Here is a 25095-nt window from a genome sequence, read left to right on the forward strand (position 1 = left end):
CTGCAGCGGGAAGTCGGCCATGCACAGCTGAGGTGTCCTTAGGGCCCTGCTCCTGCCCTGGCTGCAGCTGACCTCTGGCTTCTGGTCAGCGCTGGTGTGCAAGGCTGGACAGAGCCCTGGGAAGGTAAAAAGGAAGGACTGGTCCCTGGGCCTGAGTCTTGGGACCTGCTGGATCTGTGTCTGTCACCTTTGTGTCACATGCGTGTCATCTGCCAGCACAGGGCTTCCCCTCCTGTGAGCAGCAAGGGCCCGCTCTCGGGGCTCGGCTGTGGCCAGAGCGTTTAATGCACCAAGCGAAACTGGTGAGGAAACGCAGACCTCTGAAGGCGCAGGGATGGCCAGAGTCCCACAGCCCGGCCCTGGGGGGACAGGGCCGCTGTGCTAATGGAGACCCTGGCCCCAGCCCTGGACAGCAGGGCAGAGGTCCAAGAGGAGGCCGGAGGAAATGAGGGTCAACGTCCTGCAGGTGGTCCCAGTCCCAGCTGGCCTGGACCTGCTGAGTCCAGGGCTTCAAAGGGCTGCAGGGCTGTTGGCTGGGGACAGGGTGATGGGTGGGGATGCCTCTGCCCACCCCGCCCCCGGCTTTTCTCTTCTCCTGATCTTCCGCCCCCCCCCCCCACTCCGCTCCTGCCCCTGGGAGGAGGCATCTGCACACCCCACCTCAAGACCCGAAACCCAGTGCCCTCGGGCCCCAGGCCCACAGGACCTGCTGGGCTCTCCCTGGAGTCTCTGCCACGTTCTGCAAGGCGACCCCCGGCCACCTCCTGTGTCCCTTGTGGGATACAGCAAAGCTTGTCACGGTTCACAAGGCTTCCTGGTTTAGGAAGTTGAGGCAGAACCAAGGGCAGACGAGAAACGAGGCCCAGGCACGGCGTGCAGAGGCCGCTGCTGCGACGGGACAGCGCAGGCGTGGGCGCACTTAGGTGGTGAGGCGGGTCTGTGCAAGCCCAGGGGCGTGCCCACGCGGCAGTCATCCGGCCTCGCTTGCAGTTGCCTGGCGCGTCTGCGGGGTCTGCAGAGCCCGGTGGTCCCGCGCGGACACGCTACTGCCATCTGGCGGCCGCTGGGAGCACTGCCGCCTCCGCGAACGTGGGTGTGCAAATACCCTCGGCGCTCCTGCTTTCAGTTCTTTGGGATAAATACTCTCAAGTGGGGGTCTGGATTGCATGGTAGTTCTACATTTTGCTTTTGAAGAAGCTCCATACTGTTTAGCTCCCTCTTCTCCACGGGCTCCAGTGCTGCTTTCTTTGCCTCTTTTTCCTGACAGCGGCCATCCTGGGGGGTCTGGGGGGAATCTCTCGGCTGACTCCGGAGGGAGCACCTCCTTCCACGTGCTTGCTGGCCATTTGCGAACCTTCTCTGGAAGCCTGTCTATTCGAGTCCTTTCAGCCTACTTATTTACCTTTTGTTCCTTTTGTTTTTCAATTACGGTTTACATCCAATATTATTTTGCATCGGTGTAGATGTACAGCACTATTTATTCTTGCGCCATTATTTTCTGCTTTGATTTTAGGCTTGGTTCACCTGGTCCTAAAAACACCCTGTACCTTCTTTATTGGGTTGCATTCAACATATGGATCAGTTGGGGGGGCAGGGTGGCCCCAGCCCTCCTTGGTCTCCCCTGCAGGCTCCTGGCTCAGTCTACCACCCCCCGCCCCCCACCATGGCTCCAAGTACCACCCATACCTGCTCCCCTAGCTCTGTGCCAGACTCCCAAATGCTACTGGGCAGATCACAGAAAGTCCTCAGGGCTCTCCATCCCTCCGAGTCAAAATCGGAACCCCTGACCCCTGCACACCTGCCTGTCTGTCCCCCACTGACAGCAGGGGGTGCAGGTGGCCACTAGGTACCTTCCTCACCACTCCCTCACCTGGGAGGAAAGCTGGGTCCTGGCTGGTGAAAGATGCAAAGAGAAAAAAGGACTTTTTTAGGCGTGGGAAGGGGTCAGAGAAGTCAGCAGGTGGTGGAAGCCCTGAGAAGGCAGAGGATGGGGCCTGGGGAGGGGGGAGGGGGGAATCCCCAGCTTCTGGGCCAGAGGCCACACTCACAGAAAGCCAGTGGAGGTGGAGGGTGGGGCTGCGGGCCACTGACCCCGTCCTCGGGCCTGGGGAGTGAACCAGCAATACCCAGCCCGAAATACCCGGCCCGACCCCCTTCCCTGGCCTGGCCTCACCCATCACAGCCCAGGGCCTCTGGCTGGACTCCTGGCATTTCCCCGGGACCGGCGCTCCCAGAACTCTCTCAGACTAGGCCCCGAGCAGGCCTCGGCCGTCTCCAAGCTCTCCGGAGGCGCCACACAGTCCTTGGAATGAAGTCCAAACTCCTTGATCACCTGGTACAGGCCCCTCCCCGTCCCGCCACCTCCACCCCTGCGCCCCCAGCGCTCTGGGTTCCTGCCATCAGTCCCGCCCACTGCCTGGCGCGCTGCATGTCCTCTCCCAGCCTCCCCACTGCAGGTGGGTATCCCCACTCCAGGGTGCTCCCCCCAGGCCAGGGCCTGGTCCCAGGACACGGCCGGGGACGCCCGGCGGATCGTGGAGTGTGGCCGGGACACTGCGGCCGGCCGGGTGCACGGCAGGGCGGAGACTGCCGTCCGGTCTCCCCGGCCAGCACCCACCGCACCCGGCCTTCCACCTTCGCCGCTCACCCCCGGGACTCCACAAGGCCTCCCCCGCCGGCGGGGCGTCCCTCGGCCGGCGTCTCTCACACCGCCCCGCCCCCAGCGGTCACCCCCTCCCCGCGCCTGCCCGGCAGACTCACCCCGGGAGCGGCGAGCACCTGCGGGCCCCCAACCAACTGCACCCCTCGACAGGGTCGGGCCCACCGGAGACGCGAAGGTAGGACCATGTCATTGCCCTAGATCCCCAGCTCTGAGCCCCAAGTCCAGCCTGGGACGCCGGGGCCGGCGGGATGGCGCGGGAGGAAGGGTCGCGGCGGGGCAGCTCCAGGGGTCCGGCCGCCTTTCCTCTTCACCCTCCTTTGGGCGGCTGGACCAAAGGTTAGGGGCCAGGGGCACGGCGCAGGGCCCGGACGCGGGGCAGCTGGACACCAGGGGTCCCGCCGGCGCGTAGGGGCGGGTCCCAGCCACGCCACGGGCGGGCGCAGGCTGGTCTGCGGGCGCGAGCGAGGGGCTGGCTGCCGCGCCGGGGGCGGAGGCCGCGCTCACCTGGCGCCCGGCCCGCCCTAACCTGAATTTCCGGGGGCGGGGCCAGACCCGGGGCGGGACGGGGGCGGGCCCGACCGCGAGGGCGGGGCGGGCGGGAGCCCGCAGACGTCAGGGACCCGCCGCGGGAGGCCGCCGCTCTGCCCCGGGCTCGGCCGGGGCTCCGCGCGCGTGCGGGCCGCGCCGGGCAGGTCCTAGGCGGCGGCCCGGCCCAGCGCTCGGTGGCCGGACTGGAGGGCCGGAGCTGAGGCTCAGGTAAGATGCCCGTCCTCGCCCGCAGCGGCCGGGCCTCGGTCGCCCGCACCTGTGCGCCTGCGGGGCCGCGCGGGCAGGGGGCCTAGGCAGGGAGCGGGGTCCCTGCCGGGCCGGACAAAGGCCCCGGGCGGCAGGCGACCGGCGCACCTGGCCAGGCCGAGCCCCGCGCTGCGGAGGCGGCCCAGGTCTGCGCCAGGCTGGGCGGGGCCGCCGGGCGCGCGTATACGCGGCCTGGGAGGGGGCGCGGGCCGGACTCCGGCTCGGCCGAGGCCGGCGGGCGAGCGCTGATTCAGGGGCAGGCGCGCTCCCTCCCCCTCCGGCCCCGCTGCCTCCGGCCGCCTCCCGGCCTGGTCTCTTTACTCCCGCGGTCCCTCCCTCTGGGTTCCTCCTCTTCCTCCCAGTCTCCCGATTCCCTGCGCCGCCGCCGTCTCCGCTGTCCCCGGCCTCCGTTCGGTCTGCTCTCAGCCGCCCGCCTGGCCCCGCCCGGCCCCGGCCGGCCCCGGCTCCCATCCCTTCCCTTTCCCAATCTCGAGGCTTCCAGAACCGGCTCCCACCTCCTGGCGGACGGTTCTCGTGGCTGGGGAGAGAAGGGACAAGTTTGGGGTGTTGATTATTCTCCCTCCTAGCAACGATGGCTGCCCAGCCCTGGACCCGCGGCCGGCTGTCAGGGAGCCTCTATGGCTTCCAGGCATGGGCCTTTCAGGATCAGCTGGCAGTGGCAGGGCGTCCTGGCTTTCAGGCAGCGTGACCGGGCTCCAGGGGTTTGGCCCTTTGCCTGAGGCTCTGGGTGGGGTCTCCCTGCATGCCCCTGGTTGGGAGTAGCCTCAGGTGATGGCCAAGTGCAGGCCCTGACCAGGAGTCAGGGGGCTGGGGCTGGATGGGGCTGGAAAACACAGTGGTGGGGTGGTGGCTTTCCAGGAGAGAGCCCTGTGGCCCCTGCTGAGGGGCCGTGGAGGCCCTGAGCGCAGCAGGGACATGGAAGGGCCTGCCCCTCCTCTCCGGGGTCAGACCCCTAGTGGACCTGAGGAAGGGCGGGGGCCCAGGGTGAAGGGACTCTGACCAGGTAGAACTGCCTTCTTCTGGGGTGGAATTTTCTCTCTCTTCCCACCTGCCTGCTCCAGGTGACATGAGGGTATGCAAGGGGATGCATGGTCACATGGGCCCTCACAGATGGGCGGGCCACAGGAGACCCCCACCTGGTACCAGCACCCACCGCTCCCCTGGTTTCTGGCTCAGCTCTCAATGAGTCTCCTCCGTGTTCTGCACACGGAGTTGGTCAGGATGTGGGAGCCCAGGGCTGGCCTCTCGGGCTCCCGGGGGTCCTGCCCTCAGACTGGGCCTCCAGGAACACCCCTCCGGCTCCAGGGCCAGCCATGGACTCCCAGGGCTAGAGGGCCTGGTGTCTGGGCCTCGCTGCCCCCTTTGCTCAGAGTGACCCCTGCCACACTCACACACCCCCTTCTGCCCACTTCTGCTCAGATTGTCGCCTTCTGGACCACCCCCCTTAGAGGGGCCCTGTTCGTGTCACTCCTCCTTCTGGTCCTTTGAGGGAAGCCCCAGGGCACAGCTCACGTCACCTCATGTGCGTGTGGTGTGCACTGCACACTGCGCAGGTGTGTGCAGTGTGTGTGCTGGGTGCCCCGTGTGTGGATCCTGTGTGTGCATATGTAGTGTGTGTGTGTGCAGTGTGTGTGGTGTGTGGGCAGAGGGGAGTGGTCAGGATCCCTGTGGGTGGTACTCAGGGTGAGGGTGGACCCTGTGCACAGGGTGTCACACAGGCAGGTCCACACGTCAGGAGCCTGGGTGGACCTGGGTGGTGACACAGCTCTGCCACCATCACAAGTGCACAGTGACAGCATGTGGCCAACAGGGCCTGGTCTCAGGTGACACCAGCCCTTGTCGTAGTTCAGGTGCCTCACACTGGGTCCCTCAAGCCACCCTGTGGCCCCCGGCTGTCCTGACCACCTCAGCCCTCAGGTCCTCCTTTGCTGATGCCCCCAGGGCCTTGGGCACCAAAGTGGGGCTTCCCTCCTGGGCACCGGAGAGGCTGTCTGAGGCCGTGGCTGCTGCTGCTGCCCTGGCCTGGGGGCCTCGGCAGGATGGTCACAGCCGCTGTGGAGGAACATCCGGTCTCCTCTCCACGGGGGAGTATTGGTGGACCAGGGGCACCCATCTCCAGCTGCCCCCCAGCCCCTGTGCCCAGGGCTGTCCCGGACTGTCCAGCTGGGGCAGCAGAGCCTCTGGCTCCGAGTGTGTGTCCGGGGCCCATGTGCCGTGGGCCTGGCCCTGTGGGGACACTGGCTGTTGGAGCTGCCCCCAGTCAGGTCGCAGGGATGCAGGCAGGCCCATACACAGGTGCTGTGGTCGCTGGCCCCACAGACTCTACCCCTCCTACACCCAAGAGAGGAGAAGGGGCTGTGGGGACCCAGGGCATTGGGGGACCTGGATGCCTTAGCGCTGGAGGGGCCCACGTAGGACAGACACACTCAGGAAGGACGGTGGCCGGGTGTGTCTGGAGCCCCATGTTTCTGGGAGGTGCTGCAGGGGTGGGGTGGGGAAGGTGCTGGGACCTCAAGGGGCCGCCAGGCAGGGTCGTCCGCTCTGACAGCCCCTTCACCCGCAGGCCTGCAGGGCCTCCCCGGCGCCAAGATGAGCGTCACCTCCTGGTTCCTGGTGAGCAGCAGCGGCACCCGCCACCGGCTGCCGCGGGAACTCATCTTCGTGGGGCGCGATGAGTGTGAGCTCATGCTGCAGGTGAGCACGGCACCTCCCGGGCCCAGAGGGCAGGGCTGGGGCCACCCGTTTGCGGCCGGACACCAGCTGAGGAGGCTGCCTTGGCCACCTGGGCCCACAGTGGGCCCTGCGGCCTCAAGTGGGTGTGTGCAGGCCCCAGTGGGTGCCCCAGATGCTCCGGCTTCCCACAGGTTCCCAAGGCATGGCGGGGGCACCTGTGGAAGGTGTTGGAGAGGGGACCTGCCCACATCCTTGCTGTGTGGGAGGTGCCCCCCGGGCTGGGCATCTGGCTGTCCGGCCGGCCCAGGAGCTGGTGCCTCTTCAAGGTGCCCAGGGAGGGGGTGGTTTCTCAGGCCCGAGACGCTGACGCCTGGCAGTCAGCTGGGCACAGGGCCCTCGGCAATCAGAACTTCCTCTCTGGTCAGGAATTCAGAGTCCAAGTTTGGCCTCCGTGGGGCTCATGTGTCTAACTGTTTGGGAGCAGGAGGGGCAGGATTGGGGGCGGGGGTGGGGGCTGATGCTGTGGGGTCTGCCCTCACCTGGGTGTCCTTTTCTCTGCTGGCCTGGTGGACTGAATGGGCTTCCTGCAGCCCTGACCGGGCCTGTTGGGGCCCTGGGCGAGGTTGCCTGCAGGTACAGAGGGGCCTTGGAGGTTCCTCCTGCCGCCCTCCCCACTGCTGGCTCCAAACACACAGGTCTGCACGTGCAAGGTGTGCAGACACACACTGGGTATGCACACACGCACACACGTGGTTGCATGTGCGTGTGGCCCTGCGTGTGTGTGTGTGTGTGTGTGTGTGGTGGGGCGTCCTCTGGGCCCCTGCTTGCTCACGCCCTACCTGGAAGTGGTGCTGCCCAGGTGGCCGGGACCCAGTGAGCTCCATGGTCGGTCAGCGGCTGGGCTGTGCCGGCTGAGCTGGCAGGAGGGCGTGCCGAGCCCTGGGCTGCTGCTGGCCACTGCGGCCTGGGCGGGGCTCCCCCCACGTTGGGCAGCAGACCAGGATTTTGGAAGCACATCTTTTTTCCGTTTTAAAGTGAGTACAGACAGACCTTTTTGAAAAAAAAACCCACATGTTGGGAGTGTAAGGCCTGGTTTCACAGCTGCTCCTCTCCCAGCGCCACAGGCCCTCCCTGCGCGGCTGGTCATGTCATGCACGGGCCCCAGGCCCAGGGGCTGCCAGCCTCAGAGCCCGGGGCTGGAGGGAGGGTCAGCAGTGGGGCCGCTTCCTGCACTTTCCCTGGGAGCCCAGGTGCTCCCGAGGTCTGGGGTGGGGCTGGGCGGGAGCTGGCCGTGGGGACAAAGCCCTGGCCAGGAGTGGACAGGGTGCCCCGGCTTTGGGTACGAACTGGGGGGGTGGGCTGTGCCCAGTCCAAGGTGGGTGGGTGGGTGGGTGGTGTGGGCAGGGTGGGGCATCTTGCTGGGAGAAGGGAGGTGAGTGGGGGGAGAGTGGTGGGTCCTGGCAGGGACCCAGGCTCAGCTGTGGGCCTGGAACCTCCCAAGCCTGCAGAGGCAGCAGGCTGGCTGGGGCCCCGTGTGGACAAGGGGGCCTGGAGAGGCCTCAGGGGCCTGTGGCTCTTGGGACAAGACTTGACCTTTGCCCTCAGGCAGTTTCAGTAGAGTGGCAGGCAGGGCCAGGTAGGGGCTGGGAGGACAGGACAGAGGTGGCTTCAGGGATAACCGAGTGTCCAGGGGAGGAGGAGGACGGGGGGCACTGGTGCCTGGGCAACGGGAGCTGGGCTGGCGATGTTTCTGGAGGAAGGTGGGAGGTCTGGGGGCCGTGAGGAAGAGTAGGGTATGGCCGGGCAGGGCGTGAGCCGCCTGGGGGCCAGTCGACTTTGGCCTGGGGAGGAAGGGCCTTTGCCCAGGCTGGAGAGGGCGCCCAGAGTCCCCTCCAGGGGCCTCCGTGCCGGGGGACAGAGTCCCCATCTCTGTTCACTGCAGGCCGCCCGCCTCCCACCTGGTCCTGGCTCTGAGAGACGCACAGCCCCTCAGCCCACCCACCCTCTGGGTGCCCCTTCTCTGCCAACGTCCCAGAGAGGGCAGGGCCCAGCCCCCAGGCCTCAGGGCTTGCTTTCCTGACACAGTGGGTCCCTTTGGCCCAGTGGCATCTGTGTGCCCCGCAGGGCTGAGGCAGGCAGCTGGCCTGCACCCGGGAAGAGGTGAGCCCGTCCTCTGGCCACTAGACTGGACTCAAGGCCCCTGGTGCCTGACTCTGGGGCTTCCCAGAGGAGCAGTTTCCCGGCTCAAGGTGGGGTGACCCCAAGAGGTACTGGTTCTGGTCAGATTCACCCACGGCTGGGTCCAGTGAAGCTCTTGTCCTACCCCACTGGCTGGGAATGAGGTCCCGGGGGAGGGTGCAGGGTCACAGACACACTGGGTTGGGGAGGCCCAGGCCAAGGCCAGTGGGAGGGTCATGAGGGCCGGCTTCTGGGGGAGGTGAGCACCCAGCGACCAGCAGAAGCACGGAACAAGGAGTCCTGCGGAAAAGGAGGCGGCGCTTGGCCTCCAGGGCTCAGGAGCTGCCCAGCCCTGGGCGCCTACTTAGAGCAGGAATTCGGGACGGGGGCAGAGGTGAGGCCTGGGGGACAGGGTCGCCACAGACCCGCTGCTTTGGGAGGCCAGCAGATGGGCTCCAGGAGTGGCCCTGGGCTCAGGTGCGCAATTCTGGGGGGTGGCCCAGGGGGGCCTGTGTGTCCTGGGAGCCTGGCCGGCCTGGCCGTACTTGCTCCTCTCCCTCCCCGGGCCACCCCCAGGCTTCCCTCTGCCATTGCTGTGGGTTGCACCACCACCTGGGGGGCCTCTGAGTCCAGAACTGGTGCGGAGGCCCAGGGCCACGGCCTCAGCTGGGCCCGCTGGGCTTTCCAGGGCGGGCCCGGCGCCCCTGCCAGGCTGTGTGACCTTGGGTGGGGGTGGGGCTGGGCCAGAGCCTGTGTCTGCCGGCCGCCACCTTGCCACCTCCCCGGGCCCTTCACCAGTCTCTGGGAGAGGAAGGACACCCTACTCAGGGGGCTTCCAGCCCTTGGGAGGGTGCTGGGGCCTCCCCAGAAACTGGCTCTTGCAGGCCCGTGCCCAAGGGGCTGGGGAGGTGGAGCAGATAAGAGACGCCGTCTCTGAGTGGGTAGCTGGCCACCCAGGGAGGACGGGTCCGGGCATGCACACCTGTGAGAACTAAGCCTCGTGCTGTGGTGCATCGGGACTCAGGTGGTGGGATGTGGTTGCCACCCCAGACACTGGGACTCCAGCGTCTGAGTGGCGTGGCCTGGGGACAGGCAGCTCCTTGCTGAGACCACTGGCCTCTCGGCCAGGTAAGGCCTGGCAGTGCCTGGGTGAGCAGAAGTCACCCCAGGACCCTGACCCTCTGTCCCTGAGCCCTGGTGGTGGAGGCTAGGGAGGCTTAGCTGCGGCCCTCCAGCTTGTCCAAGTGTGGGAGTTGGAGGTGTCCCTGGGGTGGGGTCTGGGCAAACAGGTGGCTGGGCAGTGTTAGCAGGTGCCTCTGTGCATTTGTGCATGTGAGCAGGGTGGCAGGTGTGTTCAGGATGTGTGTGAGTCCTGTGCGTGAGCATGGAGTTGGTAGGGTCTGAGACACATCACCCACGAGAGTGCACATGCGCCCATCACTTGGAAAGGTTGTGTGGGCCCCCGTGGGGCTGGCTGGGTGGGCCAGGAGGCGGGGAGGCCGCTCCCTGTGCCCCAGCCCTTTGATCCGCAGCTGGGCTGCCCAACCAACCTGCCTGGCGGCCCCGCCTGCCCTGGGGTGTGAACATCGCTCCCAGGTGACAGGCGGGTTCCCAGCCCCTCCCAAGGCCAAGCCAGGAGCAGCCTCCGGGATGGGAGGGGCCCTGCCCGGCCCAGCTCTGTGGGACACACACCCACTAGATGTGTGAGCGTGTGCATGGGAGCTCATGGCCTCTGTGCCCAGGGTGGTGTTGGTGTTCTGGTGGGGGACCCCCTTCCTGGGAAGGCCACCTGAGAGGCACCCGTGCCGCCCCCCCGCCCCCCCAGTCTCGCAGTGTGGACAAGCAGCATGCCGTCATCAACTATGACCAGGACCGGGACGAGCACTGGGTGAAGGACCTGGGCAGCTTGAATGGGGTGAGTGCGCCCCACCTCTCTCCGTGCCCCGCCCTCTGTGCTGGCCTCACCCTGCGGTCTCTCTGGGGCCCCACTCTCTCCAAGACCACACATCTCAGCCGTGGCCCACCGGCCCCTCCAGGGCCTGTCCCCAGGTGGGCACGCAGCCACCTCCAGGTGTGAAGACCACAGGGCTTCCCCAGGAAGACCCCCACTGGGGAGGGGCCAGCCCCTCAGGTGGGAATGGGGGCACTGAGACCAGCTGCAAGCTGGGAAATGGGGCTCCTGCGATGGATGGACTGGGCTAGGGTACCCTCTCCTGAGAGGATGTGGCCTCTTGTGAGCTGGGGTATTGGGGACAGGGAGGCGACCAGGAGGAAGTCCCTGGCTGCCAGGGCTGGGTCGGGGTCAAGCAAGAGGAGCCCGGGCTCTGGGTAGGAATGGGGCAGGAAGGGCGGGGGCAGGCTGGGGCAGGCAGGGGCAGGCAGGGGCTCTGCGGGGCCCTGCGGGGCCCAGTGCCCATCATCGGTGCTGCGCTGACCTCGGCTTCAGTAAGGAAACAAGGCCACTGGCCTCTGTGCACTTTCGCTGGGTCCAAGGAGGGCCCTTGGAATTCCTCTGGTCCCACCCTGAGCCGGGGCCCCAGGGCGGGGGCCTCCCTCTGGCCCTCCCTCTACAGCTGCCCCGGGGGTCTGCCCCGGAGCCCCTCTCCCCGTGAAGTGGGCTGCAAGGAGGCTGTCACTTGCCACCTAAGTGAGGGGGCTTCAAGGACCAGCACCGGCCCAGTCACTGCTCCTCACCCCAAACCCCAGGGCCAGACTCCTTGGAGGCCTGCAATGCCCACAGAGCCGGGGGCCCCTGCCCGCCCATCTGATACCAGGCCCAGGCCAGCAGGGATGGCAGCTTTGTGGCACCCTGCAGCTGTCCCTGCGCCAGGCCTGCGGTCTGCTCCGGCCCGAGGACCCCTGCTTGCCACGAGTGTGTCCAGAACGGCGCTCACCCTGGTTGCAGCCTTTTCCCAGGCCTGCTGTGATGCCTCTCGGGTCACAGCTGCCACCCTCGGTGGCAGGTCCTGCCTGGACACCTGCCTGGGAGCCGCCCTCCCTCTGGGCTTGAGACCCTCTGTCCTGTGAGGAGTCCTGCGCGTCCCTCGGGCCTTTCACCAGACCCCGGCACGGATGCCATGCTGGGGGCTCCTTGGCTTGTCCTGGAAACACTCAGACTTGCCAGGTCCTGCACTCACCTGGGTGCAGGGTGGTGCTCTGTGGCTCCCTATGGAGGGAAGAGAGTTTTCAGGGACTGGCTTTCTGACGCTGTGCGTGCCAGTGTGGGGGGCATAGCAGACGGCGGGCACAGCCTGACCAGCCTTGGCCACGGGGGCTGTGTGGGCCAGCACGAGTCCCTGTGGACAGGAGAAAGGGTCTCTTTCACAACGAGGTCCAAGGATTTTCTGCTTAAGGGGCTCCCTCAGTTCCTGGGCACTGGGTGAGGCCGGCCCTTCGACCCCACCGCAGTCCTTCAGCCCCACCTGTCCCTTCTGGGCCCGGGGCAGGGCACACGTGTGTGGAGGGACAGGGCCCGCCACCGTTGCTGAGCTCGGCCCGCCTCCTCTGCAGACCTTCGTGAACGAGGTGCGCATCCCGGACCAGAAGTACGTCACGCTGAAGCTCAACGATGTCGTCCGCTTCGGCTACGATATCCTTTTCCCCCCTGGCTCATCCTCCTCTGCCTTCGCCCTCTGCCCCCAAGGCTGCCCTCGTCCCCACTGGGAGCGGCTGGGGCCCCGGCAGTCACGGGGTTGGAGGGCAGCAAGGATGAACCCCGACTCCAGTCTCTGCCGCCCAGCCCCCAAGCGCAGGCGCTGCTCAGCACCTGCGGCCCACCCGCTGGCCTGAGCCACACAGCTCAGTGAGGGAACAAGCCAGCCCTCCCTGGGACCTGGAGTCCCGAGTGGCCTGGGGGCTGATGGGGCTGCGTGCCCGACAGGAGAGAGTGCTGTCCTCAGCTGGCTAGCAGGCTGGCTGGGGCCCTCCCTACCCCGGGGTCTCTGGTGGCCAGGGCTGGCAGGTGGTCTGTGGCAGCTGGGTGGTGGCATAGCCCCTGGGGCTCTGTCTGGCCTGCCTGCCATGCCCTGGGCTGAGTGGTGGGTGGAGGGGGCGCCCTGAGCCCTGGGTATATTCGTGCTGTGACCTGGAGGGCCTCTGCCCCCCACCCCACCTGGCAGGGGTAGCGAGGACACATCCAGGCGTGTGGGTGGCGGTGCGTGCTTGCAGGCGTGTACACTTGGGGGACAGCACCGTCCCTGTGCACGTCCCCCTGGGAGACGCCTCGCCTGGGAGAGACCCTTGTGTCCCCTGTGCCCGAGGCTGCTGTCCACCCCTACCCTGCTCTCCTTAACTGGCCGCCACATTCCAACATGTACGTGCTGGAGCGCGTGCAGCACCGACTCCCCGAGGAGGCACTCAGGGTCAGTGCCAGTGCTGCCCCGTGAGGAGCCCCCGCCAGGCGGCCACCATCCCTCTGGCCCCACAGCCCTCCCCGCCCTGGCCTGCACTCTCAGGTCTCTGGCAGCCTTGGCCTGGCTGTGCTGCCTGAGCCAGCCTGGCCTGCTCTGCAGGACCTCCCAGTCTGGCAAGCCAGGGGCCGCTATGCCCCGCAGGCTGGTGTGGCCACCAAAGTGGGTGTGGCCGGTGGGCGTGGTCAGAGCCCGCCAGGCTTTGCCCTGCGGCTTCTGTACCGGAGGACCCTGATGGGGCCACTGGGTGGGTGGCCAGGAATAGGCAGGAGGGGGTATGTGAGGCTGGCAGTCTGGTTTGAGAGCCCCAGCCGGGGCAGCAGCAAGTGGGGCATCACGGAGCCCACACCTGGGAGCCCCTGCCCAGAGTTCCACCCAGGAGCCCTATGTTGGGGGGCGGAGACCGGCCTCTGCTCCTTTCCCGAATGAGCCCCAGCCCATGAGGGCGAAGCCAGTGTGAGGCCGGCTCTGACCACTGGGGGAGCTCCCCAGCCAGGCAAGGCCCTGGCTAGCACAGACACGTACCCACAGCGGCACGCACACACGTGTACGCGTAGATGCACCTGTGCACAAACATGGGCACATATGAACACACGCACCTGCAATCTTCTCAGCCCACCCCTCCGCCCACACAGCCTCTGAGCCCCTGACCCTGTACCCTGGGCCCGTCCTGCCCCCTCTGAGGGGCCTGGGGTAGCCCCTTCCTTCCGATGTTGCTGCCCACGCCCTCCTCCACACCAGCAAGCCCAACTCCCTCCTGGGAGCTCTGCGGTCCTGAGGGTCCTACCTGGTCTGGGTCTCAGGCTGCCTGCCCTGGGTGGGGGTGTCCTCCCAGGGTGGCCGGCAGCCCCTCACTCCCGCCCGCCACCCACAGCACGAGAAGTACACCAGCCAGCTGCAGGTGAGCATCGGGGGCACAGCCCCCAGGAGGGGCGAGGGGCTGCCGGAGCCCACCCCTTACTGTGAGTCCACGAACCCCAGGCCGGAGCGGGACCGGAGGCCAGGAGCAGGTACAGTGGCACTTCCACAGGGCTGGGGGTTCACACACACCTCCCCACAGGCCCCCCTTGATTCACCTCCCCCGGGAGTAGGCCTCTTGCCCCCACACAACCCCTTGTACCCCCTCAGTCTCGTGGGTTCACAATCCCTAGCAGCCACAGAACAGCCTGCTCATACACCAGCTCAGGTGCCCATGCACACACCCAGCCCCGCACACCTGGAGCTGGCAGACACACCCACCCAGTGTACCTGCATTCCTGCACCCATGTACTCAGACCCGCCTGTGCACACCCCACCTTTGCACCCAGCATCCAGTGTGGTCCAGTCAGACAGGTGGTTCTCAGCCTCCAGGATCACCTGTGAGTGGCCTGAACCCTGGCAGAGCCCTGGAGAGAGGGGGCTCTGGCTCGGGGCTCACAGTCCAGCAGGCTCTGGAGGCAAAGGCCCCGGGCCAGCCCTGAAGGGATCAGCCCCAGGGTGAGCACTAGGATAGTGTTTCCCCCCAGCAGCCACCTGACAGGGAGGCCTCGGTGGGGACAGGGGAGGGAAGTCTGGGTCATCAGTGTGGACACAACTCGGGACCTCGGCTGACGCCAGGTCCCCCCCAGACCCCATTCCCCTGTAGCTCTGGGTCTCCCCTGCTGTCTGGGTTGGGGCCATGGTGACCCGGAGTCCCATGCTCTCTCCACAGAGATGGTGGCCTACCGAACACCCCTCTACGGGCAGCCCTCCTGGTGGGGAGAGGATGACGGTGGCAACCCGCCTGAGGACCAGCACCAGGAGGGGACATACCCGGGTAGGCCCCAAGGCCCACCCGTCCAGGGGTGGCCTGTCCTGGAGCTGCCTGTGCTGGGCAGACAGGGCAGGTGGTCTCAGTGGAGGTGGGTGGGGGAGGGTGCTCCTCATCCCCACCTGAGGACCTGTCCCCCCCACCTCCCAGAACGACCCAAGGAGCTGGCACCCCAGGACGGGGACCTCACAGGGACGACGGCCAGCTTCCGGGCCCCCACAGAGCCTCAGGGCTTCTCCTTCCGCCGGGAGCCCAGCTACTTCGAGATCCCCACGAAGGAGGCTCTGCAGCCACCGCGGCCCCCCGAAGCGCCGGTCCCCGAGGCGCCCACCAAGGACGTGGAGCGGGGCGGGGTGGCGCCCGTGGTGCAGAGCCACGCTTCCTTCACCATCGAGTTTGATGACGGCAGCCCTGGCAAGGTGAAGATCAAGGACCATGTCACTAAGTTCTCCCTGCGCCAGCGGCAGCCCCCTGGCAAGGCCGCGCCCGTGGAGGTGGTCTCCGCAGAGACCAAGGTGGCCGACTGGCTGGTGCAGAACGACCCCAGCCTGCTGCGCCGGGCAGGCCCCGGGGATGACCACCACAGCACCAAGAGCGACCTGCCTATCCACACCCGCACCCTGAAAGGTGAGCGCCCCGCAGGCTGGCCGCACGGCCCTCCCCCAGGAACCCCAGTGAGCGTGATGGGCTTCGGTCTTTCGGTTCACTGCTCAAGACCCACCTGCCCCTGAGAAGCTGCTGCTGGCGCCGGTCTCAGTCCTGCGTGCTGGGCTCTGTGTGCGCTGCGGCTGTGTGTGTTGGCCCCCCTCGGCCTGACGAGTTTGGGTCCCCACCCCCAGGCCACAAGCACGAGGATGGCACTCAGAGTGACTCGGAGAACCCGGTGGCCAAGGCCGTGGCGGCGGCAGCGGCGGGGACCACGTCCTCTGGGGCCCCTGTGGAGAATGGGGAGCAGGTGCGGCTGCAGAGGCAGATCAGGCGGGACCCCCAGGACCTGCTCCACAACCAGCAGGCCTTCGTCATCGAGTTCTTTGATGAGGACACGCCCCGCAAGAGGCGCTCCCAGTCCTTCACGCACGCCCCGCCTGGGGACCCCAAGGCCGACAGGCGCCGAGGCCCCGGGCCGGCTGACAAGGACCGCACAGGCGCCCCAGCCCGGGGCGCGGGCAGCAGCTCCGGGCCACAGCGGGCCAGCTCGCTTAAGCGGGAGAAGACGGAGGAGCGGCCCGGTGGCCCCTCACCCCCCACGCGGGCCTCCACCCGCCCCTTCGGCAGCGTGGGGCGCCGGTCCCGCCTGGCCCAGGACTTCATGGCCCAGTGCCTGCGGGAGGGCTCCCCAGCCAGGAGGCCTGGCCTCGAGAAGGTGCCCCCCACACTGCCCGCCCCCCTGACGCCCCGTGGGGCCAGTCCCGTGGCCCCCTCCCCCCCGCCGGCACCCCCCACGGACCCCCAGCTGACCAAGGCCCGCAAGCAGGAGGAGGACGACAGCCTCAGCGACGCGGGCACGTACACCATCGAGACCGAGGCGCAGGACCGGGAGGTGGAGGAGGCCCGTAGGATGATCGATGAGGTGCCGTGGCCCCTGTGCCCCGAGGCCGGGCGGGGTGGGTCTGAGGGGGCGGGGGCTCTGACCTGTGGGCACCATCCCTCCTGGCAGGTGTTTGGTGTGTTCGAGTCCCCCGAACTCTCTAGGGCTTCCTCAGCCGTGTTTCGCCCCGTCATCAGAGGGGACACAGATGAGTCGTCTGCATCTCGGCCCCTGGGTGTGGCAGCCCAGGCAGAGCTCCAGGTACACTGCCCCCCCTCAGTGCCCACCAGCGCCTCCCAGCCCATCACGGGGTCCCCTCCACTCTCACCCAGAGGCCCTGCTTCTGCCTGGAGTTGGGCCCCGACCCAGCACAAGGCTGGGCCGGACACAGGCAGCTGGCTGTGTGTGGAGGGCTCAGCAGGACCCAAGGCCTTGAGACACGCTGGGCGCCGGTGTTCGCTGCCCGTGGGCAAGGCTGGGCTGAGCTGCTGCTGCTCACCCCAGAGCCACAGAAACGGCTCAGGTATAGATGGACCCCTTGCTGGGGTCCCATAAGCCCCAGTGAGGTACGGGGGCTTCCTGGCGCCGGTGTGTGGGCTGGGTGTGGGGTGGGCCTCCTGTGACGTCCCCTCCTGCCTCCCCCTCCTGCCTCCTCCCTGCAGGGCCTTCCAGTGCCGGGCTCTCCTGGCGGCCAGAAGTGGGCATCCCGCTGGGCAAGTCTGGCTGACAGCTACTCAGACCCAGGCCTGGCAGGTAAATTGCCCCAGGGCTGTGGCAAGGAGCAGGGGTTGTTGGCCAGGGTGGCCCCAGGTTGCAGACCATGGGCAGGGTGGTGGGCTCACACCTGGTCAGGCAGCCACACCTGGAGCAGGGTCAGCCTCCTGTGCCTGCCGGCTGGTGGCCACTTGGACAGGCTGCCCTTGTCTTCACAGAGGACGGCCCTGGGCACAGAGCAGGGGACCTCGAGTACGCCCTGCCTGCGCGCCAGCGGCGGCTGCTCCCACAGCTGCCCAGTGACCGGGCAGACGGCCCTGCCGGCCCCGAGGCCGCCCGGAGGAGTGGGCCAGGGCCCCCAGAGCCAGATGGCGAGCTGGCCAGCCACCTCTTGAACCAGGAGGACTTGGAGCCTGACAGCCTCAGCGACGCCAGCGGGTCTGACGGGGGGCGAGGCCCGGAGCCCGGCAGGGGCCCCCCGGAGGGGCTGACGTGGCTGAGGGGCCTGCGCTCATTGAGGGATGCTGGGGAGCTGGCCCCCAAGTCCGGCCCCACCGGGGACCAGGATGGGGCAGCTGCCTTTCCCCCGAGAACGTCTGCAGCTCCGCAGGAAGTCGAGGGCCGAGGGCCCGCAGCCCAGCCCAGCCCCCTGTTGAGGGACAACGTCCCCACGAGCACCAGCGGCAGGAGGGCCATCCAGCTGCAGACACGGCCGTCCCCAGGGCCTGAGGGCCCCGCCCAGGCCAAGGAGGCTGACTCCTTCATCCGGCAGGAGAGCTTCACCAAGGAGCCGGCCAGTGGCCCCCCGGCACCCGGCCAGCTCCCGAGCATCTCCAGCCACCCCCTGCTGCGGGACCTGGCCGCAGCCCGGGCCTCGCGTGCAGCCCTGCCCCCCCAGGACACCCAGCTGATCCTGAAGGAGACGGAGACAGCTCTGGCAGCCCTGGAGGCACGCCTGCTCTCCCCGTCTGCGGCCGAGGCCCGGGGGCCGCCAGAGGACTCCCTGTCTGGGGACTCGGATGTGGACAGCGCCAGCACGGTCAGCCTGCTCAGTGGCAAGAACGGGGCCAGCCCAGTGAGCTGCCAGCTTGCCGGGCTGCAGAAGGAGAGGACACCACCCCCGCCAGCAGTGCAGGACCTGGGTGGCGCGGCCCTGGGCGGCCCGAGGGAGCGGCTCTCGGAAAAGCAGCGCCACCCAGTGGGCCCGACAGACGGGGGCCGGGGAGAGCCCACACGGTGCCTGGCTGTGCGCCGCGGCCAGGGCTCCCTCGACTGGCCTGACGAGGAACGAGGCTCCGGTCTTGCCCACCCACCTGGCTCAGACACGGTCACCTCTGACCACGAGAGCCACTCAGCCACTGGGATGGGGCGGCTGGGGTCTCGCCGGAAACCCACAGCGCCCCCACCATCCCCAGCTGCCCGGGAAGAGCAGAGCCGCGTGTCGGCCAGCGCCCAGAAGGTGCAGCAGGCGCTGACCCGCTCCAACAGCCTGTCCACCCCCAGGCCCACGCGGGCCTCCCGGCTGAGGCGGGCCAGGCTTGGGGATGCCTCAGACACGGAGGCCATGGACAGCGAACGGGGACCCCCAGCTAACCCTGAGCCGGTGGGGCGTCCGGCGTCCGAGCAGGCCAAGAAGCTGTCGCGCCTGGACATCCTGGCCATGCCCCGGAAGCGGGCAGGCTCCTTTACAGGGCCTGGCGATTCTGAGGCGGCGCCCGCCCGCCCCGGCTCCTCTGGCCGCAGCGTTGAGTGGTCCTGCGCTGGCCGCAAGCCCACCAGGGCTGAGGCTCAGGCTGCTGCACGGAAGACCCCCACCCCGGCCACGGCCCCCCGCCAGCCCTTCAGCAGGGCCCGCCCAGGCAGCGCCCGGTACTCCTCACCCAGTGAGTGGGGGAGTGGGTGGGCAGTGGGTCTGCAGCTTCAGGGGTCGCAGGCTGGGCTGTGGGCGGGCCGGTTGCCACAGATGTGCACAGGCCACAGCCTCCCACGGTCCTCAGGCTGTCCTAGTATGAGGGCTTCTTCTGTTCCCTGGGTGGGCCTGCCCCCTGCTCCCTGAGGGCTGGGACCCTGATGGTGTGTGAGGCGTGCAGGCCAAGCCATCCCTGGGGCCCAGGAGCCGGGTGGGGGGGGGTGCCCTACCTGCCCACTGTGGTTGTGCAGCTCCGTCCTGTGAGCCTATGGCCGGGGGCCAGCTCTGTCCGTCCCCCCACCCCACGTGTGTTACCTGCAGCCAAGCATGCAGCAGGGCAGGATGGGCTGCGGTGGCCACCGCAGCTGGCCTCCTGCCCAGGGTGGCCAGGCACTCGTGTTCACTGAGCTGGCTCACCCTGCTGGGTGAGGACCCACACTCACCCTCTCCCGCCCCCACGCTGATCCCAGCCTGGAAGCCTCCTTCCAAAGCCAGTGCTGAGCTGAAGGGTTCATGGGAAGAGGGGCAGGTTGGTGGCTGGGGACACAGCTGCCCCCATCCCTCCCGTATTGCAGCCATTGGGGGGCGCTCAGGGCCAGGCTGGGAGTCAGGCGTGGAGACCAGGCAGGTGCTGTGAGGGTGAGCTCAAGCCCTGCCCACAGGCTGGCCATACTCAGCCCTCCCATGTGGGGAGGCTCCCCCATTTGGGGTTTGGGCCCCACTTTTCTGTTGCCAAGATACTGGTCCCACCCGATGGACAAGGCCCCGGCCTGTGGAGACACCCGCCTCCCAACCCTGCACAGGCCTCAGGAGCGGCCTGGTGGACCCTGGAGCTTCGCTGCTGCTGGCGCTTGAGCCAAGAGCTCCTGGGCGCTGGGGTGCCGGCTTCTGTGCAGCCCCCTGCAGCCCGGGGCCCTGTCGGGAGGGGACCAGGGGCGCCCCAGGGAGCTGAGTGCCACTCTGCTGTTCTTGCTTCTGGAACCGCGTCCCCCACCCCCAGGCATGCGCCGCCGGCAGCAAGGCTCCGACTGCACGTCCACCTCCGAGGAGGAGTGTGGCCCCCACCACGGCTCCCCTAAGCACACGCGTTCCCGCGCCTCGGCAGCCACACAGACCCCGAGGGCCAGCAGCTGCAGCCGGGCCCGGCCCCGAGGCCCTGGCCTCCGGGACACCGATGACGAGGAGGAGGAGGGGCCAGACCCCTATGGTCTCGTTGTGCAGACGGCGGAGATCGCGGAGATTGCCAGGTGGGCGGTCGGCCAGGTGGGCCCCACTGGGGCTGCCCTGGGTTGGGCGCACCGATGGGGAGGGCAGGGCCAGGTCCCAGGGCACTTTTCCCAAATGGGCTTCGTGGACGAGCTTCATGCAGATGAGGGGTGGAGGGGCGCTGATGTTCCTGGGAGAGCAGGGGACCTCTGCTACTTGGAAGGCCTCCAGCAAGGTTGCTGTTTAAAAACCATTTTTTAAAGATTTTACCTAATTGCTTCTTAGGGGAAGGGAGGGAGAAAGAGAGGGAGAGAAACATCAATGTGTGGTTGCCTCTCGTGCGCCCCCTACTGGGGACCTGGCGTACAACCCAGGCATGTGCCCTGACTGGGAATCGAACCAGTGACCCTTTGGTTCACACACCAGCACTCAGTCCATGGTTATTAAAGGTGTGCTCCCTGGTGTGGTCATTGAGTGGAAGGGTCCACCTCCAGGCCAGGTGCTGGGGGGATGGGGTGCAGAGGTGGGAGGGGGTGCAGGAGGGTCCTCCCTGAGTAGGGGTCCCTGCTGGGGGGATGGGAGAAGCCCTGGGACTGGGTAGGTGGTGAGTGTTGGTGTTGAAGATGCTGACCTTGGCCTGAAGGAGGCAACCAGAGGCAGGCAGCTCCCAGGAGTAGGGCCCGTGTGGGGTTTGGAGCCATGGGTGTCACCGGGACCAGGATGGCGACCAAGGCCATTGGCAGTGAGAGTGCTACGGATGGCTGAGGGGCGTGGGAGTGAACTGTGGGGGGCTGGGCAGCTGGGTGCAACAGGAGGCAGCAGCACTCGGCCTGGAAGGACGCCTGTACCTGGGCGTGAGTGGGGGGCGGTCCCCAGCTTCCTGAGGCCTCTGCACCCAGACCTCCCACTCCCACCACAGCCCCCTGGGTGTGGGCCAGAGGCAGCAAAGGGACAAGCATGAGGCACGGGCCAGTTTGTCCCCAAGTGTCGGGCCTGTGGCTCTTCAATGTGGGATGGGGGGGCCCAGTGGGAGGCCCCCGGCCATGTCCAGGGGCCGAGGGCAGCCCTGTGGGGGCAGAGCCAGGGCAGCCCTGCCGGGCAGGGACTGCAGGCGCCCCCAGGAGTGGATGGGCCTGAGGGCTGGCTGGCACAGCTGAGGACAGAGTGCTGGTGCCTGGTGGGCCTGGAGGCCCCGTCCTTGGGGGGCACCATCAGGGTCATGGTGGTGGACAGTGAGGAGGGACTTCTGTCCCACATCTGAGCTGAGAGCCCCAGGGCTGTGGAACATGCTGGTTGTGGCCCAGGGAGCTCCCAGGGCTGGGAGGAGGCTGGAGGCTGCAGACAGCGGGGCACAGGGAGCTGTGCCTGTCCCGGCCTCTGCCTTCTTCCCAGTGGCCTGGGGGCTGGTCGGGGAAACTCGTGTTGCCCATGGGGAGGGGGCGGGGCCGGGCCAGCACTGGGGGCGGGGCCCACCTTGGCTGCCCTTGGCCATGGGGAGGAAGCTGGCCTCTCGGGGTTGTCCTGCCGTTCCCTCTGCCCAGTTTCGACCTGGCCTCAGTTTCCCTGCTGGCAGAGCAGGGGCCTCCAATGGCTGCCTCCTGGGAGAACTTGTCTCCCTGGGGAGGGATGTGTGCCGGCCCCTGCCCCCAGCTGGGAGGTGCCTGGGAGGTGCCCACAGCTCCGGCCTTCCCACCTGCCGGCCGCAGACTGAGCCAGACGCTGGTGAAGGACGTGGCCATCCTGGCTCGGGAGATCCATGACGTGGCCGGGGACGGGGATGTGCTGGTCTCCCCCGGGCCTGCCCGCAGCCCCTCCCTCAACAACGTGCCAGCCTCCACCATCTCTGCCCGAGAGGAGGTGAGCCGGGCCCTCTGCTGAGGCCGTGGGGACCATGGGCTTCATGAGGCCTGGCTTCCCTCTGAGGCCACCAGCTGCTCCGGGAGTACGGGGTCCGGGACCTGCCTCTGTCGGGGGTTGGGCGTCCAGGGGGCAGATGGGCTGGGGTCCACTCTGTCCATCTGCTGTCCTAGCGGGAGGTGCCACGGTCCCCACCTTCTCTCAGGCCCCCCTGCTGGGCTGACCCACCTGCCCCCCGCAACACGCAGCTGGTGCAGCGCATCCCAGAGGCAAGCCTCAACTTCCAGAAGGTGCCGCCTGGTGCCCTGAGCTCCCGGGACTTGGACCAGAACATGAATGACCGCCGGGAGGACCCCCTGGCCAATAAGACTAGGCCTCGGAACCGCGAGGAGGCAGGCACCCCTCCCCGGACATGGCTGCACACACAGGGGTCCCCTCTGGGCCTGGGCGGTATAGGGGCAGATGTGCCGAGGGAGCAGGCTTGGCGGGGACACCTGGGCCCTGTGCTGATGCCTGGCCTTGGCAGGTGATCTTCGATAACCTGATGCTGAACCCTGTGTCCCGGCTGTCCCAGGCCATCCGGGAGGACACGGAGCACCTTGCGGAGAAGATGAAGTGAGTGCCCCCATCCTCCCATCCCCGAAGCGCTGCCAGCTCTGGGAGCCCTGGCTGGAAGGGGAGGGGCTGGCATTCCCAGCAGGACTCCACTCAGACAGGAACACCTGCCAGTGAGCCAGGACTGGGCGGGGCTGGTGTCCTTCAAGGCCCACAGTCCAAGGACACACGTGCACATGCATGCCCAGGGAGCCAGAGCCCCCACCTCACCCCCACTCCCTCCCCCTCAGTCCTTCTCAGCTCTGCCCCGGCTAGGTGTAACCGGACTCGGCCGGCCTCGGTCCTGCCCAAGCCTCAGACTACCCTGGGGCATAGCAGGGGTGGTTGGGGGTGGGGGTCTTGGCTCCACATCACCGTCTTCTGCCTGCGCCCCCTCCTGTCCCTCCCCCCGCTTGGCAGGATCCTCTTCCAGAACTCAGGGCGTGCATGGGAGGACTTGGAAGCCAGAATCAACTCTGAGAATGAGGTGCCCATCCTAAAGACTTCCAACAAGGTGAGGCTGGCTGGCTGGGGACAGGCAGGCGCCACCCAAACCCGGAGTCCCCCAGCCCACTTGGCTGCAGGGAGGGGGTGGGAGTGCTGGCCCGAGCCCCAGGGAGAGGTGGCCCCTCGGTAGCCAGGCTCCCTCCGTGCCATCAGACTCCTTCCCTCGGCTTCCAGGAGATCAGCTCCATCCTGAAGGAACTGAGGCGAGTGCAGAAGCAGCTGGAAGGTGGGTGGGGCCCATGCCCTGGGGCCCCACTGATGCTCCGGCCTGGGGCTGGGGGTTGAGGACTCTGTGGAATAGCCTGGGGGTGTAGGGCTGGGGCGGGTCCTCCCTACACCTCACCCTCCGCCCCACCCCTCAGTCATCAACGCCATTGTGGACCCCAGTGGGAACCTGGACCTGCTGACTGCAAACAGGGGCTCTGCTGGCTCTGCCCAGCCTGGGAAGGGCCGGCCGACTGTCCAGAGCTTGTCCTCACCACCTTCAGCCCTGTCCCTGAGGAGCTTCCCGCAGAGGGCCACCTGCGGGTCCCCCAGCCTCCCGGACCCTTCCTTCTTGCCCGACTTCCTGCCGGACTCTGAGAGGTTCCTGATCTAGGGGGCAGATTGGGGCGGCCTCTGTGTGTGGGCACCTGGTGGGTGCTTCCCACTCTCCCCTCCTGCTGCCTCCACCCCTCCCGGCGGCGGCCGGTTCATCACGAAGACCCCCACACGTGCCATAACCCCACGGCGGGTGCCGCATCCAGCCCCCTCTCGGCTCCCAGCCAGCACTCCCCAGGATTGCCCAGCCCCTGCCCCGCCGGCCCCCTGGCCCAGCTTCTGCTGTGGCCACTGCCAAGGGCTGCGCCACAGGCCTGTCCCCACACCCTCTGCATTGCTGTCACTTTCATCTTTAGCTTTCAAGGAAAGAGTCGTTTGTTCGGTTTCAGCAGCCTCCCTGCTTCGTGGGCCAGGGCTCGTGCTTGCCTGTCCCGTCCTTGTGTGCTGGCCGGCCAGGCAGAGGCAGGGGCTGCCCGTGGGGTCACTGAGTGCCAAACAGGGAGCTGGGCGGGCTCGACGTCCAGGACTCGAGGGTATGGGCAGGGTGGGGACCAGCACCTCCAGCCTTTGGTGCCAACACGCCTGCAAACCCACCGAGCATGCAGGCTGCTGCAGGGAGGGGCTGGGTGTGCCCCGTGCCTGCTCACTGCCGTCCCAGGCACATCTGTGTGGTGTGCAAGGCCTGTCCCAAGACAGCACTGGGCCCTGCACTTGGCTTCCGGTAGTTCTGGGCCAGGTGGAGGTGCATGCCAGACCAAAGTGGCTGCAGCCAGGCTCCCGAAGGAACACGCTGCCCTGTTCTGGACTCTGGGCAGATGGGGCATCTTCAGGCGCCCCTTCCCATGGGTGAGGGGTAGGGACAGGCCCTAGAAGCAGTGTGTCATTTCTCAGGATTCTGTCAGCGGGAATGTGCCAGGCGGCCCCTCCTGGGGGCCCGAGTTTCTGGAGCCTCTAAGCCAAAGAGCCGTGGGGGGGTGGGGCGTCCCCTCAGCACAGTGCTGTGGCCCCCGCGCACCCGACTGGTGTCTGTGTGTCGACCGCAGGAGGGACTGAGGGAGGGGGCCACACGCACGGGGGTGGGGGGCTGGCTCTGTGTTTACATTGGCGCCCAGGCGCAGCCCCGCCCACGGATGTTTACCTGTGGGAGTGGCAGCCACTTGGAGGCGGTGCTAGTCCTGGCCCCGCCCCACGTGGCCCGCCCCACCGCCCCAGCACAGTCACGGCTCTGTCTGCAGAGCTGACACACCTTCACACACCTCCCTTCACACACCCCGACCCCTGGGATCGCTGCACCGTCCTCTCCATCAGCCCGTGCCCCTGCAGCCCCGGGCCTGGGGGCAGTAACTTATCTGTCTGGCTCCATGGAGGCTCCTCTGTGCTTGTCCTCAGGTGGCCTGTCGGTGTCTTTGAGAAAATGGTTATTTTATATGATTTGTCATGGAACTTGTTCTAATAAATCATTCTATCACGTGGCAACATCCTGGTGGTGGCGCCTTGGCCTTGTTTCTCACTGATGACATTTGGCTGGTGGGGTGTTGTAATCCAAGGGGCCCCCTTTCCTGGCCTGGAAACTTGGTTTTGACCCAGACCCGGGGGATGCTGCAGTGCACAGATGTCGCCACCAGGTGGCAGCCTAGGTGAGAAAGCAAAGTGGACTTCCCAGATGTTTGCGTTCAGGCTGCACCCTCTGAGGGCACCGGAGAGGTGCGCTGT

The 25095-nt window shown here is 67.4% G+C and overlaps 1 protein-coding gene and 1 long non-coding RNA gene across 4 annotated transcripts; one reads left to right on the plus strand and one right to left on the minus strand.

Moving 5' to 3' along the window:
* Positions 1 to 1135: 1135 nt before the first annotated feature.
* On the minus strand, positions 1136 to 3168 carry LOC118988502 (uncharacterized). The gene is made up of 2 exons (XR_005066788.1): positions 2761 to 3168; positions 1136 to 2302 (listed from the first exon to the last, which is right to left on the minus strand). It is a non-coding gene; the product is annotated as an uncharacterized LOC118988502 (long non-coding RNA).
* CEP170B (centrosomal protein 170B) lies at positions 2286 to 24862 on the plus strand. Of its 3 annotated transcripts, none has more exons than XM_037048105.1 (19): positions 2286 to 2837; positions 6042 to 6172; positions 10155 to 10244; positions 11840 to 11918; positions 12632 to 12690; positions 13613 to 13748; positions 14429 to 14533; positions 14678 to 15154; positions 15367 to 16097; positions 16185 to 16316; positions 16718 to 16808; positions 16988 to 18652; positions 19679 to 19925; positions 21591 to 21741; positions 21990 to 22133; positions 22268 to 22356; positions 22756 to 22849; positions 23017 to 23068; positions 23205 to 24862. In XM_037048105.1, the coding sequence occupies exons 1-19, from the start codon at positions 2309 to 2311 to the stop codon at positions 23438 to 23440; spliced, it is 5238 nt and encodes a 1745-aa protein (XP_036904000.1). In that variant the 5' UTR covers positions 2286 to 2308; the 3' UTR covers positions 23441 to 24862. The 3 variants fall into 3 exon arrangements, with proteins under 3 accessions (XP_036904000.1, XP_036904009.1, XP_036904020.1); XM_037048125.1 differs by lacking the exon at positions 2286 to 2837 and adding an exon at positions 3277 to 3418; XM_037048114.1 differs by lacking the exons at positions 10155 to 10244; positions 11840 to 11918; positions 12632 to 12690.
* The last annotated feature ends 233 nt before the right edge of the window (positions 24863 to 25095 follow it).

The sequence above is a fragment of the Sturnira hondurensis genome, unplaced genomic scaffold, assembly GCF_014824575.4.
Source record: "Sturnira hondurensis isolate 20B ecotype Veracruz unplaced genomic scaffold, ASM1482457v3 Scaffold0000780, whole genome shotgun sequence".
Lineage (NCBI taxonomy): Eukaryota > Metazoa > Chordata > Mammalia > Chiroptera > Phyllostomidae > Sturnira > Sturnira hondurensis.